The 18889-nt window shown below is 40.2% G+C and overlaps 2 protein-coding genes across 8 annotated transcripts in view; one reads left to right on the forward strand and one right to left on the reverse strand.

Moving 5' to 3' along the window:
* Nucleotides 1-212: 212 nt before the first annotated feature.
* alox5a (arachidonate 5-lipoxygenase a) lies at nt 213-6760 on the forward strand. The gene is made up of 14 exons (XM_034898555.1): nt 213-465; nt 1644-1842; nt 1958-2039; nt 2130-2252; nt 2934-3040; nt 3210-3382; nt 3891-4037; nt 4136-4339; nt 4416-4502; nt 4807-4985; nt 5166-5287; nt 5627-5727; nt 6126-6296; nt 6448-6760. Exons 1-14 carry the CDS (start codon nt 316-318, stop codon nt 6625-6627), a joined length of 2025 nt encoding a protein of 674 aa, XP_034754446.1. The 5' UTR covers nt 213-315; the 3' UTR covers nt 6628-6760.
* Nucleotides 6761-7004: 244 nt separating this feature from the next.
* march8 (membrane-associated ring finger (C3HC4) 8) overlaps nt 7005-18889 on the reverse strand; it is a 68630-nt gene continuing 56745 nt past the window's right edge. For 5 of the 7 annotated variants that reach the window (XM_034897895.1, XM_034897896.1, XM_034897898.1 and 2 more), the window contains 4 exons: nt 14870-15050; nt 13355-13490; nt 11822-11836; nt 7005-10658 (listed from right to left, as the gene is read on the reverse strand). In XM_034897895.1, the coding sequence (XP_034753786.1) occupies nt 10354-10658; nt 11822-11836; nt 13355-13490; nt 14870-15050 (637 nt within the window). In that variant the 3' untranslated portion in view covers nt 7005-10353. The remainder of the gene's footprint in view (nt 10659-11821; nt 11837-13354; nt 13491-14869; nt 15051-18889) is intronic. The other 2 variants (XM_034897902.1, XM_034897899.1) reach the window with 1 other exon arrangement.

Raw genomic sequence — 18889 nt, forward strand, 5'->3', positions numbered from 1 at the left:
TTTATTATCCTTTTATTAACCACCCTCCTGTTTGCACACAAAGACAATGAATTTGATATCAAGCCCCTGGAGAACTTCACCTGCGCCCACATTCATGTCTGTACACCGATAACACATCTAGGAAGGGCAGTGGTATTATATTCTGACCTCATTTATAGTGGGTGGAGAGCCGTGTTTTACACCCCCCTCTTTTGCCTGATTACACATTTGTATTGTTTGTGCAAGGGTAATAGGGAGAAGTAGACATCAGTGAAATAAATAGGTTTGAACAAGAAGGGGAAACTTGCCTTTGGCGTTTGGACCTGTGGGACCGCCATGCCTACTTACACAGTGACTGTTTCCACCGGGAGCCAGTGGTTTGCAGGGACGGATGATTATATCTACATCACACTGGTGGGAACGGAGGGATGCAGCGAGAGAACGCTGCTGGACAAAGCTCTGTACAATGACTTTGAGAGGGGGGCGGTAAGTGATGTTACTGCACTACTGTAGAGCTGTGAGGAAGATTTTGTAACACACATTTTAAATTTCGGGTGAGTGGTGAGAATGGTTTCAACAACTACAATGCTCGGTTAGGTTTTTTGCATGTTAATGGAAAAGAGGAAGAAGTTCCTCCAGAGTTGTTATTTCTGTTTTGTTTTTCAAATTTAATTCTGGATGGAAGATAAAAAGAAAAAGAAAAAAAGAAGTCTACTCTAAATGACTTGCTGCTGTTAACATATAGCAGATTTTAATGGAAAATATAAGTAGCTTTTGTTATTTGATCTTTTATAATTTACTGTAAACTGTTCAGGGATTCAACATTAGCAAAGTAGAGGTCCTTCTACAATGTCACCAAAATGTATTCTTAAGATCACTACTTCCATCAGTTGATATTGGAATGTTTCAAACTAATTCTAAAGAAGTGGCCCTTGAGTTGAGGTCTGATCCGGTATTAAAACAATATTTAGCATCCACTTAGCATCCTTAATGTTTTAAATTAAAACTTAAATTGTAAATGGAAGTGAGATGCAAGTTTTACCTGTTGTCCAATGCAAACCTGAAATGTAATATATGAAAAGAGATTTTATTGAGCTAAATAATGTTTTATCATAACATAATACAAAATGTTAAAGTCATAAATATGTTAGCTTCCTACAACTTTCTCTCCATTGCATATTTCAAACTTGTTTTTAGGTCTGCACGCTATGAGGAAAATATGTAATTGCGATTATTTTGACAGATAATGCGATTGCAATATATTTCACAATATTGGAGGAAATTTTCATTTATGCATATTTATTATTCTTAATTTCATTCAAATTTAAACATCATTGTGCGATTTAGTGGGGATCGGTACCAAACGAAAACATTTTTCTTAGGTCTGTATTATTAAATAGGCTGGGATATCTTTGCAGCACCACAACACTTAGTTCAGAATAGTATTTGGACACATATTTTGCCTTTAACAAATTTAGCTCCCTCCTGCAGTTTGGACATTGCTCCACTCCACATTGCGATTTCAATGTGGTGACATGTGAAATGTGTTTCCCCTTTAGACAAAAATGCTTACTCACGATGAAACAAAACTTTAACTACACTCAAATACACACCTATTTCATTTTTTCCCAGCTTGTTCATTTAGCTTGCTGATTTCCTTGCAGGTTGACTCCTATGACGTGAGGGTTGGGGAGGACCTGGGTGAGATAGTGTTGGTAAAGATTGAGAAGAATAAGTACTGGGTGCAGGATGACTGGTACTGCAGGTACATCACAGTCAAGACTCCATCTGGAGACTATGTGGAGTTTCCCTGCTTCCGATGGCTGGTGGATGAAAAAGAAGTTGTGCTACGGGATGGAAGAGGTACGTCAGTTCATTTTTTTATTTTTGTTTGCAAAACAGACTGCCTGTCTTTTTCTTTGTCATAAGTCAGAGTCTAAAAGTAGAAGCCATCCCCTTTGTCCTGTGTCTGTTGCAGCACATCTTCCTCAGGATGATAAGACCAGTATGGTCAAGCAGCACAGACAAAAAGAGCTGGACATGAGGAGAAAAACCTACAGGCTAGTTCACTCTACACATGCAGTTTGGGATTGTGTTGTGTGTAACTGGAGGCAGGGGCTGCTCACTAACATCTCTGTTGTCCTTTATAGATGGAAGGAGTGGCAGCCAGGCTTCCCCATGAGCATAGATGCTAACAGACACAAGGATTTGCCCCGGGACATCCAGTTTGACACTGAAAAGGGAGTGGACTTTGTACTGAACTACAGTAAGGCGTACGTGCTCCCTCTAACAGCCTGCTGTAGTAAAGCTTTAACAGGTTCACTGTAATTGTGAGGACAGCTACTGCCCCTCTGTCAGTGGAGCTTTAACTTCAGAGCTGTTTTTCGATGCAAAGTTTTCATGATCAGATGTTAAACTCCCGTCTGATAACATGCTTCTATTTTCTGTACTCAGGGTTTCCTGGAAAAAACGAGGTGTCTCTGTGTGTTTATCACCAGGGAAAATTTGCATTGAGCTGTTATGAAGGCCTTGATAGCTAGCACGTAAACATAATAACACAAAACTGATCCACAACGCTGTTGCATCATGCAGTAGTATTGCTAAATAACGAATGACAAAGCTTTGAAAATGATGTATGATAACGATTTGTGGACTAGAGAAGTAGGTGAGATGGAGAAAAATGAGTCACAATTTGGCAAAGGGAGCTTCAAAGGTGTTGACAAAAATGCTGCGTATGTGTGGACAGAAATTATGGAAGAAAAGTTGCAGCATAACACAACCTTTTCTTTTCCAAAATTCATTTTTAATTGCGGTGTTTAATTGACATATTGTGCAGAAATGCATCAGAATTCAGATACTTTGATCCCTTTGAAATGAATGTGGTGACAAATATTATGATGATGATGATGATGATGATAATGATGATGATGATGATGATAACTATGAATTTCCAGAATAGAGAACCTGTTTGTGAACCAGTTCATGCACATGTTCCAGTCTTCTTGGAGCGACTTTGCTGACTTTGAGAAGATCTTTGTGAGAATCAAAAACACAATCTCAGGTCAGCCTAATGTATCATATGATCTTATAAGATAGTATATGATATTACAATATATTATATTATGTTATATCATGTTATATAACATTATCTCATATTATATTATAACATGTTACATTATATCATATCATATTAAATTATATTATTTTATATTATTTTATATTATATTCAGAGTATGTGATGCAACACTGGAAGGAGGACTTCATGTTTGGGTACCAATTTCTTAATGGTTGCAACCCGGTAATGATCAAAAAGTGCACCAAACTTCCCGAGAAGTTTCCCGTCACTCATGAGATGGTTTCTGTCAGCCTGGAGAGGGAGCTGACTCTGGAGCAGGAGATAGAGGTAGACATTGTTGTGTCTGTCTTTGTGAATCTATTAATTTTATTATTATTCTATTAATAGATTAATGAATCTATTGGCAGTAGCTCAGTCCATAGGGAGTTGGGTTGGGAACCGGAGGGTCACTGGTTCAAATCCCCGTATGGACCCAAAAAGTTGGGAGCGTGGATTGGTGGCTGGAGAGATGCCAGTTCACCTCCTGGGCACTGCCAGGTGCTCTTGAGCAAGGCACCGTACCCCCCCCCCCCGACCGCTCAGGGCGCTGGTTCAGCTGGCAGCCCACTCACTCTGACATCTCTCCATGTATAGTGCATGTATAGGCCCTGAGCATGTGTGTGTATTTCAGGCCTGTGTGTGAGTACTAACAAAAAGTGTGTACACAGAGTGTAGTGCAGTAATTTCCCCATTGGGGACTAATAAACAAATTATCTTATTATCTTATCTTAAAAGTTACATGTCTCTCTTGAAATCACCTACTGAAGTACAATGTGAATCGATGTTCTGTCTCCAGGCAGGTAACATGTACATAGTGGACTATGAGGTGTTGGAAGGCATCAGTCCTAACAGCACAGACCCATGCACGCTGCAGTACCTGGCAGCCCCGCTCTGTCTGCTCTACAAGACTACTCAGAACAAGATTCTGCCCATAGCCATACAGGTACGGGGATGTTGAGCAGCAGCAAGTGTATGTGACACAACAAGGGGAACATTTCTCCTCTTCTTCCTGCTTCTCCCTCATCCTCCATCTTTTCCTAGCTTGGGCAGACTCCAGGTGAAGATAATCCAATCTTTCTACCCACTGATGGTCAGTACGACTGGCTGCTGGCTAAGATCTGGGTCCGCTCAGCTGACTTCCATCACCACCAGAACATCACACACCTGCTCAGGACTCATTTGGTGACAGAGGTGTTTGCCATTGCCATGTACAGACAGCTCCCTGCTGTTCACCCTGTCTACAAGGTAAAACACAGACTCATTAACTAACTGATTGATTGATTGAGTGATTGATTGATTTATGGATTGATGTTCCTTCTAGCTGCTTATCCCACACATTCGATTTACCATCGCTATCAACACCAAGGCCAGAGAACAGCTCATCTGCGAGTGTGGCATCTTTGACAAGGTGAGTTTGTGAACACAAAATCAAGGGACAAACTTTACAAACTCAACTCAATCTTTTTTTAACCTTCAGTTAATTTGGGCTTTTTATTTTTTAGTTGAAAGCAAGATAAAAGCAAACAATGTGCTGGATAAAAAGTTTTAAAAAAAAAAGCCAATTCCCACCCATTAAAAAATTGTAATCACAAAATGACTATGTCAGTAATATCTAGATGCTTTGTTTTAAATTGACACTGAGAAGCACAATCATTGCTGCAGGAATAATGAGCGACATGTGATGATGCTTTATCTTCTCCATCCTCGTCAAGGCTAACGCAACAGGTGGAGGTGGTCACGTCCAGCTGATCCAGAAGGCCGTGAAGTCTCTGACCTTCAGGTCTCTGTGCTTCCCAAACATTATTCAGGCCCGCGGTGTGGACAACAAGGAGGAGCTGCCCACCTACTTCTACAGAGACGATGGCTACAAGGTGTGGGAGGCTACAAAGAAGTGAGGAACAATGCTTTTTAAGATATTTATGGATGCCAATAAGGAATAGTTTGTGTGTCTAAGGGACAGAAAACAGTCAAAACAAAGTATAAATAGTGTGGGAACATTTCTATCATTGTGTGTGTGTGAAAGAGAGTTTGCAGCATTTCCCCCTATTTACTGATGTCCTGTTTTCTGCAGTTTTGTGTCCGATGTGGTGCATATTTACTACACCAGCGATGAGACGGTGCAGGAAGACGAAGAAATCCAGGCCTTTATTAAAGATGTGTGCAGCTTTGGTATGCAGGACTTTGATCACTGCGGTGGGTACACATTACAGATGTCCTGTCCAAAATGCGGCACCTAGACAATGTGTAAAGCTTCTTTTCCCAAGGAGAGAAGCAGCTCACTCAACCTTCACTATTTTTTATTAGTGCAGGGTTTTTGGAGAAGACAGTTACGACAGGAAACTGATAGCGTTACAAATTCAAATCTTTTCTGTCATAGACAAATGGTTTGAGGGTTTGAACAGGAAGCCACAGTAGTGTGATGGTGTCACTGCTTCAGTGTTGTAATGACATTTCTGCATTTCTCTACTACCTGCATTGTGCAAGGGTCTTTTTTTTGTAAAAGCTCACTTTGTCAATTCAATCTGTGTACAGAGTTTCCAAAGTCCCTGAAATCGCGTAAGGAGCTGATAGAGTATCTGACCGCCATTGTGTTCACTGCTTCATCTCAGCATGCAGCAATCAACTTTGGACAGGTAAGTAATAGATTAGCAGGGAACCTGACATTCATAGAATATATAAAATAATCTGTAATCAAAATGTAAAAGTAACAGAATTTGAAAAACCTAAAAACAGTCCCTGGGACTGATATATTGTCATCTAACACTATTGAACTGCTAATACTGATGCCTAGATAAGTAGCATTTTACCAAGCTAGTTTAAACTACTTTAAATACAATAAGTTAGTTTTGTCCAGTACTTTGTGACAGTGGTTGACAAAAGAATGGTTGGATTCCAGTAGTTTGTTTTTTAATGATACATTGAATATTCTTTTTTTTATGTAAACTCTTAACCTGTAATGTAACTAATTATAGCTGTCAGATGAGTGCTGTACTGCATGCATGTACTGTATATCTTTGTGTACATTGTGTAGTATGACTGGTATTCCTGGATCCCCAATGCTCCATCTACCATGAGAAGGCCCCCACCCAACAAGAAAGGCCTGGCAAATGTGAATTTGATCATCGAGAGCCTCCCTGATCGTGGACGTTCCAGCTGGCACCTGGGGGCCGTCTGGGCCCTCAGCCAGTACCAGGAGGGCGAGGTACGGAAAGGGTACACTGTGTGTGACACTGACACACACAAACACATACACACAGACACACACTCACACACAGGGTTGTTTTAAGGAACAGTCCAAATAAATTTCAAATTTTACAAGAAGCCTCCTGGCTGAATGGCCTGTCTCCCTCCAGCTGTACCTGGGCATGTATCCTGATGAGCATTTCATAGAGAAGCCGGTAAAGGCGGCCATGAAGGAGTTCAGAATTCAGCTGGCAGAGATAAGCAGCTCCATCAAGAAGAGGAATGACGGAAAGAAGCTGCCTTACTACAACATGTCCCCAGACAAAATCCCAAACAGCGTCGCTACTTGATATTTTGCAAATAGCACCTTGAAGCTATGCTATTACTGAGCTGGATACATATGCTGTTAATAAATGGTTTGTCACCTGAGTGTGTGATTTTGATACTTCAATAGATGCAAATGCATATGTGCTGTCCAAAAAGTCAATTCTTTTGTTGTTGTCACTAATTGGGTGACAAAGAGTCTGTAATTAAAATGTTTTCATTTCTTGCTGCAGTGTCATTTCTGTGCTCCTTTTTCATAGTATAGTGGAGGATTTAACAGAATATGGTAAACTGCTCAACATCTGAAAATACTAAAACAGTAATCTTCTCACAGTGGCAATAAGAAGTCCTCTTACCTTCCCATTTAAATTCAGAACATTTTAACTGAAAAAGACGCCAAGTGTTAAAAGTAACTTCATTTTTATTTGGTTGTTCTTTTTAAGTCTACATACTTTGTTTGATAATGGCAAAATAAACTGAAAACACATCAATATTTCTTTTAAAAACATAAGTACTTTTACCAATTTTTTACAATTACTATTCCAAAATAAATTCACAGACAGACTTGTGGAATGATATCATAAGACAGGGGAACAGTCATATAGGTTCAAGTCCAGTCAGTAGTAAACAAATGTAGCTTTATGCAAGTTACACCATTCCCAGACATGTTCAGATGTAAGACAGACAGAAAAATCTAGACAAAAATACTGGGACAGCAAGGCAGAGAACGTATCTTTACTTCTCAGTCGATGTGCTGCTCAATGGGATTATAAAATTAAGAAATCAGTTAAGGATTAGACACCAAGAAAAAAAAAAGACAAGGCTATCAGAGAGGAACATGCCTGCTTGCAAAGTTGTCCTAAAGTGGCCTCAAAACTTCTGTCTCAGACTTCATGAAAGGAGCCAGCTCCTATGAGTAGAAAATAAAAAAAGAAGCATTTCTACATTTTTTTATCTACCATCTCAAAGAAACTACATGCCTAAGTATCCCATGTTGTTTATGGGAAAAGATGAAATGTTTAAATTTAATGCTGCGGTTAAATGTCAATATTCTGCAAAACAATATTTATCAAGCAATTTAAAAAAGCAAGATGGTCGAATAGATGTTCACATTAAGTTCTGGAAATTAAGGTATCCAAAGTGCAAAACAAAGACTGAAAGTGATGTCCTGGGAGATAAAAGAGTGTAAGTTGCATAAAACTACTAATGAAAGGATATATATGTATATATCTTTTTTTTAATGAAAACATTGTACTCGGTTTTCTTTTAAAAATAAATACAACACAAAATGAAGAAATAATCATTTTATACCCAGAAGACACCCTGGACATTAAACACCATTACATAACTAGAGAATAGAACATCAACAAAAGGGTAATTGCACTTTTTATCTGTCTAATTGCACTGAGCCTTGCAGGTATCAAAGTTTCAGAGAAGCTTCTCGTTACTAGGTCTTAATCCAACTTGACACACAACTCCCTTGGCTCATGTTATGTATTAAAATTATATTAGACTCCATATCTCAAGTCACCGTGGGGTATATACACAAGTACGGTATGAACTGTTGGAAAAACAAAGCACAGATTTAATTTATTGCTGCTGCTGCTGAGCAGTAGTTGTCACATATGTTGGTGGACCATCATTGGTATACTGGTATCAAAGACAGTTTTTTTTTAAAATGTGTGTGTTGGAATGGCTGTGTGGCTCAACATGAGCCTGGCATCACTGTGCTCCCACATACACAAAGCACTTACAATGACTGTAAGCCCAAAAACACATCGCTCTGAGAAATCAACAGCTGCCTACTTCAGACTGCACCTTCAGCTTCTCACCAGCAGGCGGCTCTCCAGTCAGCTCCTCAATAAAAGATGATGCATACTGTCACAGGCAGCAAATTGCATTTTGTTTATGGCAAATTAAACGGATTGTTAATAAATGTGACAACCCAAAATGTTAAACTCTAAAAACTCAAAATCATCCTGAATGTTGATATACTGCAGTTGCAGAATTTAAACTGTGCTTCACTGTGCTTCCTTTCAAAAATGAAAAAAAAAGCTGTTCAAGCAATATGTTTTATCTGAGGACAGATGATATACAAAAAAAAAAAAAAAAAAAAAAAAACCATGTGATAAGAGTCTGGCAAGAAGAAAGAAGACACTTTTGCTGAAACAGGCTTCTGCTTGCCTGGAATGCTCAGCAATGATCCTATACAGTACATCATGTGTAAACATCCAAGCCATTACCTTATACTAAATGTGCCTATTTTGAGCAGCCAACTCAAATACACACAGTCAGCCTGCTTCTAAATCAAAACTATCCATGAAGGGATCAATCAACGTACTGCCTGCAGAATGGGAGCAATTGGAAGACAGACTATATATAGGCAGCTGTGGATTTCTCAGGGCACATCTCGTGACTAAGCAAACAAATCAACATATTAAAAACTGCACATGGAATATCACACTTTAAATACTGTGTCATTCGCATGATAGAAAAACATGAGCGGCGCTGTTTATGCCCAAAGGCTCTTGTAATGTTCTCAAGACATGGAAATAATCTCGCAATTATTGTGTGTGTAACAGTAAAAAAATGGTGTTAACATTCTCAAAGCCTTCAGAAAGTTCATGTTGTGGTAGAGAAGTTATGTGGCTGCATTTTCCATGATCTGCATTAGAGCTTTGAGCCGTCATATTCAAAACTCATTTAGTCTATTTTAACTAAAACACTCAAATGTTTCTTTCAGCATGATTCCATTTTTAACCCCCAATTCCTTTGTTGTCATCCATGGGAGGGTTACTATATATGTTTATGTGTGTTGAAGGAAATGTCAATTAAAACCAGAGTTCAAAGTTTGAATGTGCTCTCCCCCATGTACAACATATACAATAAGACTTGATTCATATTAAAATAAAAAAGAGTAGCAAGAGGAAGGGAGGGGATTTGTTGTGGGAACTAAAAAACAAAAGTGCTTTGATGCATGTCCAGATAAAGGCCGGGTCGGATCCAGACCAGCTCAGAGCTGACAGATTACAGCATCAGAGATGGCAGTAGCTGGAATGTTCCAGAGATCCTACATGCGGCGCTACATACTGATCCATGGCAGGTTTGCCCAAGACGACTCACAGGAGGTAAAAACAAACAAATCTAACAAACAACACAAGCAAAGAAACCACACATAAGAGACATATAGACATCCAGAGCCGTTTGTGAGTCCATTTGTCTCAGTCTTGCTCTCCCAGAGGTGTACATACGAGAGAAAGAAAGAGAGAGAGATAGAGAGAGAAAAAGTGTGTGTGTGTATGTGTGTTTGTGTGTGTGTCTAAGTGTGTGTGTGTGTGCGCGTGTGTGCGTGTGTGTGTGCGTATGTGTGTGTGTTTGTGTGTGCTGGTATCTCTCTGTACAGTGGTATGCTCCAGGCCTCTTCACACATTTACAGAAGTCAGTAAAAACTGTCCGGTCCTGGGAAATATGAGAGGCGGAGTGTGGATTGAGAGTTCAGGTGGAGGGAGGGATATGGTCTGATAGGAGGAATGTGGATGGAAGAAAATAGTCATGGTCCGTCAGTCTCTGTGGATGGAGTTTTGGAAATATAAGACGACCAGAGGAGGACAGTGGGTCAGTCTGAGATCAGAAAAAGGGGAGTGTGTGGTTATTCCTCGGTCACCGAGCATTTCCACGACGGCTGCTCTTCACTATGGGCCTGCTTGTGTGTAGGATAAGTAGGACAACCAATAGCATGGACTGAGACTGGGTCACACATGAAGCACCTCCATACTGTAGTCCTCTGTCTCTGTGTAATGGGAGGAGTTTGTGTCCGACTGGTTGGGCGCCAGAGCTTCCTTGCTCTCCAGATTCGGCTCCATGATTGGCAGCTTCTCCAGCGCCAGTTTTTTACACGTGTCTGGCCGGTTTTGGACGTATATGACACGGTTGTAAGCCTTGAGTCTCCTCCATAGATGGATGTAGACTTTGCACTGGACGTACATGAACACTAGTCCACCCGTAAAGCCGATTGCCACCACCACCAGCTTGGTCCAGAAAGGCCATTCCAGGATCCCTGAGGAACAGAGAGCAGACCAAAAAAGAACACATACACCAGTCAAACGCACTGCAAAATAAAATGCAAACAAGTTGGGAAATATTTGCATTACTTTATACTTTTACATCAATGTAGTAAAGATTTTTCAGATATTCAATTCACTGAATTAGATTAATCCTTAATTTATTGCCCAGAAAATGCACTACTTACATACAGTACATTGATAATGTGACATAAAATACCGTGAGGATTTTATTGTTAACCGCCCATTCATTTTCAGATCAGTCTGCACAACAATGATATATAACGATAAGAAACAAAAGGATTGCTTGAAAAGCGGGAACACCACTAACAAAAAACTACAACACTACAGCAGGCTTTGGAGAATGATGATTTGTAGTAAATTTCTTAAACCGTGCAAAAACATTTCTATGGTCTCTAAGCAGCCGTAGTATTTCTGAATTGCAAAACCTTTGAACATAGGGCTTCATGTAAAAGGTAAAAGATATGCAATTACGGACAGTGTAAATATTGGTGACGAGCTGCAGCACTAAGAGGCAGAAAGAGGACATTCAAAAAACAAAAAGGAGAACAAAAAAAAAAAAATCTATAGTACTATATATAGTACTAAGTAATTTGAAAATACAACGCTAACCTGCAGCTGTTCAGTCTTTTTATGTTGCCCATTACATATCAGGAAGGACAAGGAAGGTCCACAACTGAATGACTAAATCCTAATGTTGATTATAGAAGTAGGTTTAAGTAATGAAATACAAAAATGCCTCATATAATGGGAAGAATACCAATTCACACAAGGTTGACATAGTATACTTTATATGGTAATACTTACTATGCTTATACAACTTTATGAGAAGAGATTAACATGTTTGTTGTGTGTGAGAATGTTTGAAGATTTGTTTTAATCAAAAAAGTCACAGAGTTCAACACAGACAATAAATCACAGCATGTTGCTCGGTCATTGTCTTTCTGCGTTATTTCGTTGGAACATTCAGTGAAGCAGTGTGGTCTTTAAGGGTGAAGAAGCATTTTTATCCTGAAATCAAGGCAGACAAGGGAAGGAAAGGGGTGTAAAGTGAAGTTGGAAAAGAACTGGACACAGAAAAGCTGACAGGGAAAACACATTTGGAAAGTGGAAAGAAGGTCAAAGTTGAAAGGTTTACCTGGGATTCTTCCGGCTGCATGGGTAAAAAAAGTGTAAGTATCATGTAAGACACACAAACAGATTGATAGAAAAGCGCAGAATTTGAAAAATAAAGTGCAATATTACAGTTAAATGAAATTCATCATGCAATCATAAACATAAAATCTGCTTCACAAATCAAAGTAGACAATGGAATACATTTCAAGACGTATTAGCTCTAACTCTGTTGCATTATTTGCAAGCAAATTGAGAGAAAAACATAACCGTGGCAGAGGACAAACAGGACTGGTGAGCAGCTACTTGGCATCACCATGGTGATTGGACGTGACAGCCCTCAGGGACTCAAACGAGTCTGAATCATCAGGTTGGGCTTAACAGACACAGCCTGCTCTTCCTTCTGTACGCTGTCTCTGAAGCAGTGAATATGCCAGAGAGGAGTGAGTGGCAGCAGATGCAGTGCCAGCGGAAGATACAACAGCTCATCATTCAAGCAGCCTTCTGAGGATGGCACAATCTGTCCGTGACTCAGTGCTGCGGACCAATTCGGTCAATAATAGATGTAAGGAGGAGCCTAGACTCTGGGGGCCACTAAAGGGCTTTACTGTAGTCACAATTTCCTCTAACACTTTAAAAGAACACTAACTAACCACATGCTCTCCTAGTGTGGGGTCAGCAACAGGTCAAAGTTCGGCACATACACATAACACTACAAAACAATTGGTGACCAAATCTGCCAACCTGCTGTAGCTTCCTATCTACACACCGATGAAGGCCGTATGACTGAAAACATTTTGTGTATTTATGGACAAATGATCAAGTAAACTTTTGGAATGAAATGTTTGCGACTCTCTCTTCTTTCTATGTATGAATGCATCTAGGATGACACACCAGTTGGTCAGCCTGCAGTGGCAACCCTAACAATAGGTTTCATATTTAGCAAGAAGCCATGAGAGTGGTGTAAATTGTCTCATCTAACTCTCAGCAATAATGCAAATAAGAGTATTAGCTAGCCAAAATGTCAAATTATTCCTTTACAATTTCTTAACAGAAATAAAACATTAATAACATTGTGTGCTCAGATTTGTGCTGTCTTTGCCACAAACATGCATGCACCAAGCTGTTACTAACTGCACACACACTATGTACCAAATCATTTTCTGACACACACACACACACACACACACACACACACACACACACACACACACACACACACACACACACACACACACACACACACACACACACACACACACACACACACACACACACACACACACACACACACACACACACACACACACACACACACACACACACACACACAAAAACAACCACACAACCGTACACACACACTTTTAAAAAGGTAAGGGTCACCTTACCCAGCAGTAATAACCTCTCGCTGAAAGGCTCAATCTTTTCATAAATACTGTATATGTATGATGTAAGATTGTGGATAATGGTCAACATCTAGCACTACATCCAGCACAGACAACGGCGTTACCTTCACACTTTTGCGTGTGTTTGCGTGTGCATCGGAGTCTGCGCTGACCTTGTTTGATTTCCTCCGCTGTTCTGTCGATGAGGACGTAGAGCGACCATACCACGCAGGTGATGGCGATGACATGGAAGGTGACCGAACACATGATCTTCCTTCTCTCGCTCGCCGTCATCTGCAGCTTCTCCCACTGCGGCAGAGAGAAGGAGAGGACAAAGGAAGGTCAACAATACATTTATACACAAAGACCAAAGCTTTCAAACACACTTTAAACTTAAAGCACTTCAATTGCTGCCTCTCTTTTCTGGAGCAGCTCAGAGTGTGGGCAAAATATTGGATGGAGAGCATTCAGCTTCTGTGATCAAGATCCAATGCTACATAACGTTTCTTGGCATGGCGAGCAAGACAGAAGAAAATTGGCATACAGCTGGCAGCACACAGAGGCCTGGTGCCTTGTCTTCACTGGCTTCACAATACATAATCAGGAAATGAGCCCCCCGATACAAAGAAAACACAAAATACTTAATCAGTTTTTAAATAAGCTCTTCAGGATGTCCCAACATCCAAAATACATTCCTCTGTATTTAGTGATGAAACTGTTGCAGGGTCACTTCTTTTTCTGCATCTTTAATGAACACTTCACACCAAGCCTGAAATACTCAACTCAGCTCTGCATGCTCATACGTGAACAATTTCAATGTTCATCAGTGGGATTCAGAAGCTATTAACAGCGGAGCATGTGTTGAAGGCCCTTTGTGTTGCTAATGAAGGGTGGAGTAATTTTAATTACAGTGTCCTGCTATCTCCAGGCCACAGTGACTGATAAGACTTTTTAAATGGGAGTGTACTGCCTCTGAAGCCTTTAAATTAAAAGGGATACTTCTTGATTAGAAACGAGGTAGTATTTTTGAATGACCATGCTTTATGTGGCCTTCCGAACAGATGCTGCTCTGGCGGGTAAGACTCGTGGAGGTGGGCTGTGTTAACACAGACACAGACTGGTGCAGAAGTGGAGTGCTTTTATCCAACTACTGCTAACCGCTGGTGGAGTTATTGACTGTTAAACGCCAACCCTTCGTCATTCCACGCAAATTCACAGCTGTGTTTATACTCTTTGTTTACATCACTTGGAGCGCTAATGCTACCATTGCGTTAGCTGAAGCTAACAGAGCCTATAATGTGTGTGTAATGTGTGAGTGTGAGTTAGTAAGTTGTTTTTTATATAATGTTGTTTTTATATAATTTAAATGTGTGACACCACTTGAGTCACAGTGAGTTGAATGCCTCACTGTAGGCGTTCGGTAGGCGTGGCTTGCTAGTGGACTCTTTTGACACATTTTCTGTCTTTTTTCGGCCTAGAAGGCACCTATTTTGAATTTTTTTTCACATTTCTACAACATAAGTGACCCCATTTAAAGATATATTCATCTTTCCAACAGTGAAATATCTCTTTACATTTGGATACTCTTGAGCTGCAAAGACATCTTGAATTCATCAACTGAGGCTGAACTAAAGAACGTGTGCATTAATTGACTTCAGAAACATATGTGCACATCCAAATGGTCTTACCTTACGCAGCGGTTTGAGCTTGGTCTCCATTATGAACTCATATTTACAGAGCTCACAGCAGCGGGTGTCGGAGCTCTTGATCCACTGCTGTAGACAGGACTGGTGGACGAAGCGCAGGCTCCCTGTGCAGTGGCATGGTGTGATCAGAGGACTCTCGTCATCCCCTTCACAGTGGCAAATCCTAAGAGAGCCAAGAAATACAGTCAACAATAAGCCAGAGGCTAGACAGCGGTAATAGGAGGAAGACAGGGGAGAGGAAAGATCAAAAAGAGAAAAATTGACAGGGAAAGCTGACAAATATTCCCTGAACTCCAGCAAACTTGTAGCATAATCTAGTAGTATCCAGCCTTCTAAAAGTTTAGAAAATGCTAAATCATTCCACTCATGCCACAGATCTAGAAAAGCAAAATGGGAACATTTTTTCTCATATATTAAGACCCTGAACGCAGAAGACAATATATGTCCCACAAGAATAAACTCAATCAAGTCAAACTCATTTGATTCAAAGCACTTCCTTTGCAAATCAAAATGACATTTTAAGAAAATAACGCTGTGTTCTTGCAAGGTCGCAGCACAAAATTGCAAATCTAATCTCAGATACCCTGCAGTTGTAGCTGCGGCAATCTTAAGAGGTTGGAAGAAGTGATACAAGTTGCTTGTAATCATAAATATATTATACAAGGAGTGCAGACAAAATAATCAACAACATGGCATCCAATACACCAACAGAAATGTTTTTAAAGCTTCTCAAATCTGGCATTTGTTGCAATGGTACTAGTTAAGCAGGTGTTTGTGATATTATGTTAACCACCTGTAAATGCCTCTTCTGTACAAAATTCTGGAACATTCAATAAGGTGTCTGCTACCGCTAAGGATTGCTGGACAGGCTTTTCTCAGTGAGAGGAACCAATCAGATTTTGATATCAGACTAAAGCTTCACATGTTGCATGTCACATGTCGGACACGGTCTGACAGGTTGGAGGACAGGAGCTGTTAGTCACCCATGCTAGGGAGGAGTGTATTGGTTGCTAAAATAGATTGTGTGAAAATCCAGGCAACTTTGTACACACTTTTACAAGTAAGCAAGTCACAATCTTGTTTCAGTGATAAGAGACAAAATGAAGGGTCGGGGAAGGTTTTTAGAGTACACACACACACACACACACACACACACACACACACACACACACACACACACACACACACACACACACACACACACACACACACACACACACACACACACACACACACACACACACACACACACACACACACACACACACACACACACACACACACACACACACACACACACACACACACGAATGAGCAATAAGCTCAAAAATCAGCCACTGCTTCTTACACCACAACAAGCTACACAGAGGAAGGCGCAAGTAGTTATTTAAAGCTATACTTCAAATTCCCTTTTTTACCGATTGCATAAACCAGGAAAAGCTTTGACTGTGTTTTCCCCTGAGTGAGATGCAGAGAGCAGTGGCTCTTCTTTCTCGAAAAGAATAAACAAGTAAACAAAAGCATCTAAAGAAGATGCAGAAGGAGAAGAGAGCAGGATGTTCAAATGGGTCTGTCTTTATCCTGATTCAGGGGAGGAAAATAACACATTAAGACACACATGCACACCCACGCGTTAGAAAGTGAACGAGCAAGATAATGTCTATTTCCAGACTACACTGATCTGGCCAAAGCGTTACAAGATTAAAAGACAAACTGAACAAAGAAGGATAAAAATAGGTCATTTCTACAGGTTTCTCAAATAGAAAAGGAGTTGGATGAAGTGGAATGAGGACAGAGGGATTAAGGGATAGAAAAGGCACAATTAACGTTTATGGAAGAGCGCATTTTCTCTTGGTTATGGCTGCTATAGAGAGCTGCTTTGAGCTGCTTTGTTTGTGTTTTTTTTTTTGAATGGATCACAAGATGAACTGCAGATTATGTCCCCACACATACTGTTGTGTACAAACGAAACAAAAAAACAGCCTTAAGACCTGGACTCTCTTGGTGCTCATTTTAACTGTTAGCTTCAGATGAAATTGACAAATTTGACAAATGATTCTAATGCTGATCTGCATTCGTTTTTAAAACATAGGAGGGCATAACGACAGAAATATCCCTACACCTCCACATGGAGCCACGGTGGAAATAAAGTGATCAGTAAACAACATGAGTGGAAGAGGACTGTAGGGATCTTGAGCTGAGAAATTTAGGTTTCAAGCTAGATGCCTGATAGATTGTCTTTAAACTGCTGCAAAAAGGCACTTAGAGATAGAAATCAGAGAACACAAAGTGCAGCTTCATCATTCAAAGTGACGCGTTTACCATAGATTTGACAGAATAATCCCAAACCACTACATTTACTGTTCTGTTTCGGCAGCAGCACATTCCAACACGTTTGGCTTGGGAAGTTAACATTTAATTTCATCACTTGAGCAGCCAAAACCCACCCTGTTAAACAGTAATTTTGGGATGGCAGAGGCGTCATTACAGTATGTCAACATTAAAATGTGAGAAGAAAAACAGAGTCGGGAAATCACAAACACCACAAGCTGAGAGGGAAACAAGCTCAATACCATTACAGCCCTGACGAGGCAATCATTTTTTTTGCCATTTGCCAATCAGTTACCTCGTACTTCTCCTGTGGCATTCCGCCAATCTTTGCCTTCATAACTCTTAATGTGTCGCTTTAAGATTCAATCCCTCCAGCTATTCCTTGCTCTGCCATGGGCCTGAAATGTTTACGTATTTATTTTCAAATTAATTTTTCAACACCATCTGTTTTTTCTTTCTTTTTTTGTGCGTTAAACTGATTTTCTTCGGGGTGGGACGGGGCAGGGTGTGACATCCGAGGCATTTTGTTCTCTCCTGTTCTCAGCATGTTTTTAGTCGGAACAGTTTAAGCTCTACACTCTGCTAGAGACACGCTGTACAGAGAAAAACGCAATTTAATTAGAGGCAGCACCAACTTTTTTACTTGTTTCCCCTCTGTGCATGCCTTAAGAGGTTACTTCTTTCTTTCTGTGGCCATGCTTGCCTTAAAAGAGAATATTAAATGTGCTGAGAATAAACTTATCTTTGGGACAAAGTTTAAGGAATTACAGACGCTTGTGGTTTATATTGGTAGACGAAAAAGCTTAAAAAACTCTATAATTTTTAAATACTCGAAGTCCAATGTAGCCATGTTGGAGTCTCTGTTTTGTTAGGGTTAGGGTTGTGTGCACACAATGTGTTTTCTTGAGAAACACTAAATGTAAACTTGCGTTGTACCTTTAGGTTTCTCTGAAAAAGTTGACATTTCTGATAAGGAAAGAATCTAATCCATTTTCTGAATTGGCTAATTATTAACATATCATTCGTCGGTTCAAAACCATAAACAGGCTTTTACGGGTGCGGTCAGGTTTTGCACTCACGCTTCAAGCCACCTGACAGAAAGCTGCCACGATGTGTTTGTTAGTCAGAGACTACACAAGCTATTTGAAGCCAATAATCTGTCTCCTGATCTCTGAATCTGGTCACCTTGCCAATTCTAAGCTCATGTGTCTCTCTTAGCCCACAGCTGACGAATAATACGTATAATCTGGAAAGGACTACGTGCACAGGCCACAACCAAGGGGCCAAACAAACAAGACAGACGTATATAATTGACATTCCTTTGTGTTTAATACATAAGAGGGCCTAAAAGTGATCAATATAGGGCTCAAAATGGTTTTCTTCGCAACTTAGTAAGATCTACCACTACCAAGACTCATCTCTAGGGGCCATGCAGCCATGACCTAGTCTGTAATCAAATATTACTTACAGTCTGTCCTTTCTAACATAGCGTGGATCTGCCTATCCGATTGCATACAGACTGCCATGTAAAGAAGACAGATGATGGCCCTGTTCACCCATATATATCATTTATTGTGCCCTGTCTGCTTCTTTCACACTGGGCGTTTCTCAATACCAAGTAAGCAAAGAACGGACTTGTGTTCTTGGGGAGACCGTACTTGCTAGCTGTAC

The sequence above is a fragment of the Etheostoma cragini genome, chromosome 17, assembly GCF_013103735.1.
Source record: "Etheostoma cragini isolate CJK2018 chromosome 17, CSU_Ecrag_1.0, whole genome shotgun sequence".
In the NCBI taxonomy this organism is placed as follows: domain Eukaryota; kingdom Metazoa; phylum Chordata; class Actinopteri; order Perciformes; family Percidae; genus Etheostoma; species Etheostoma cragini.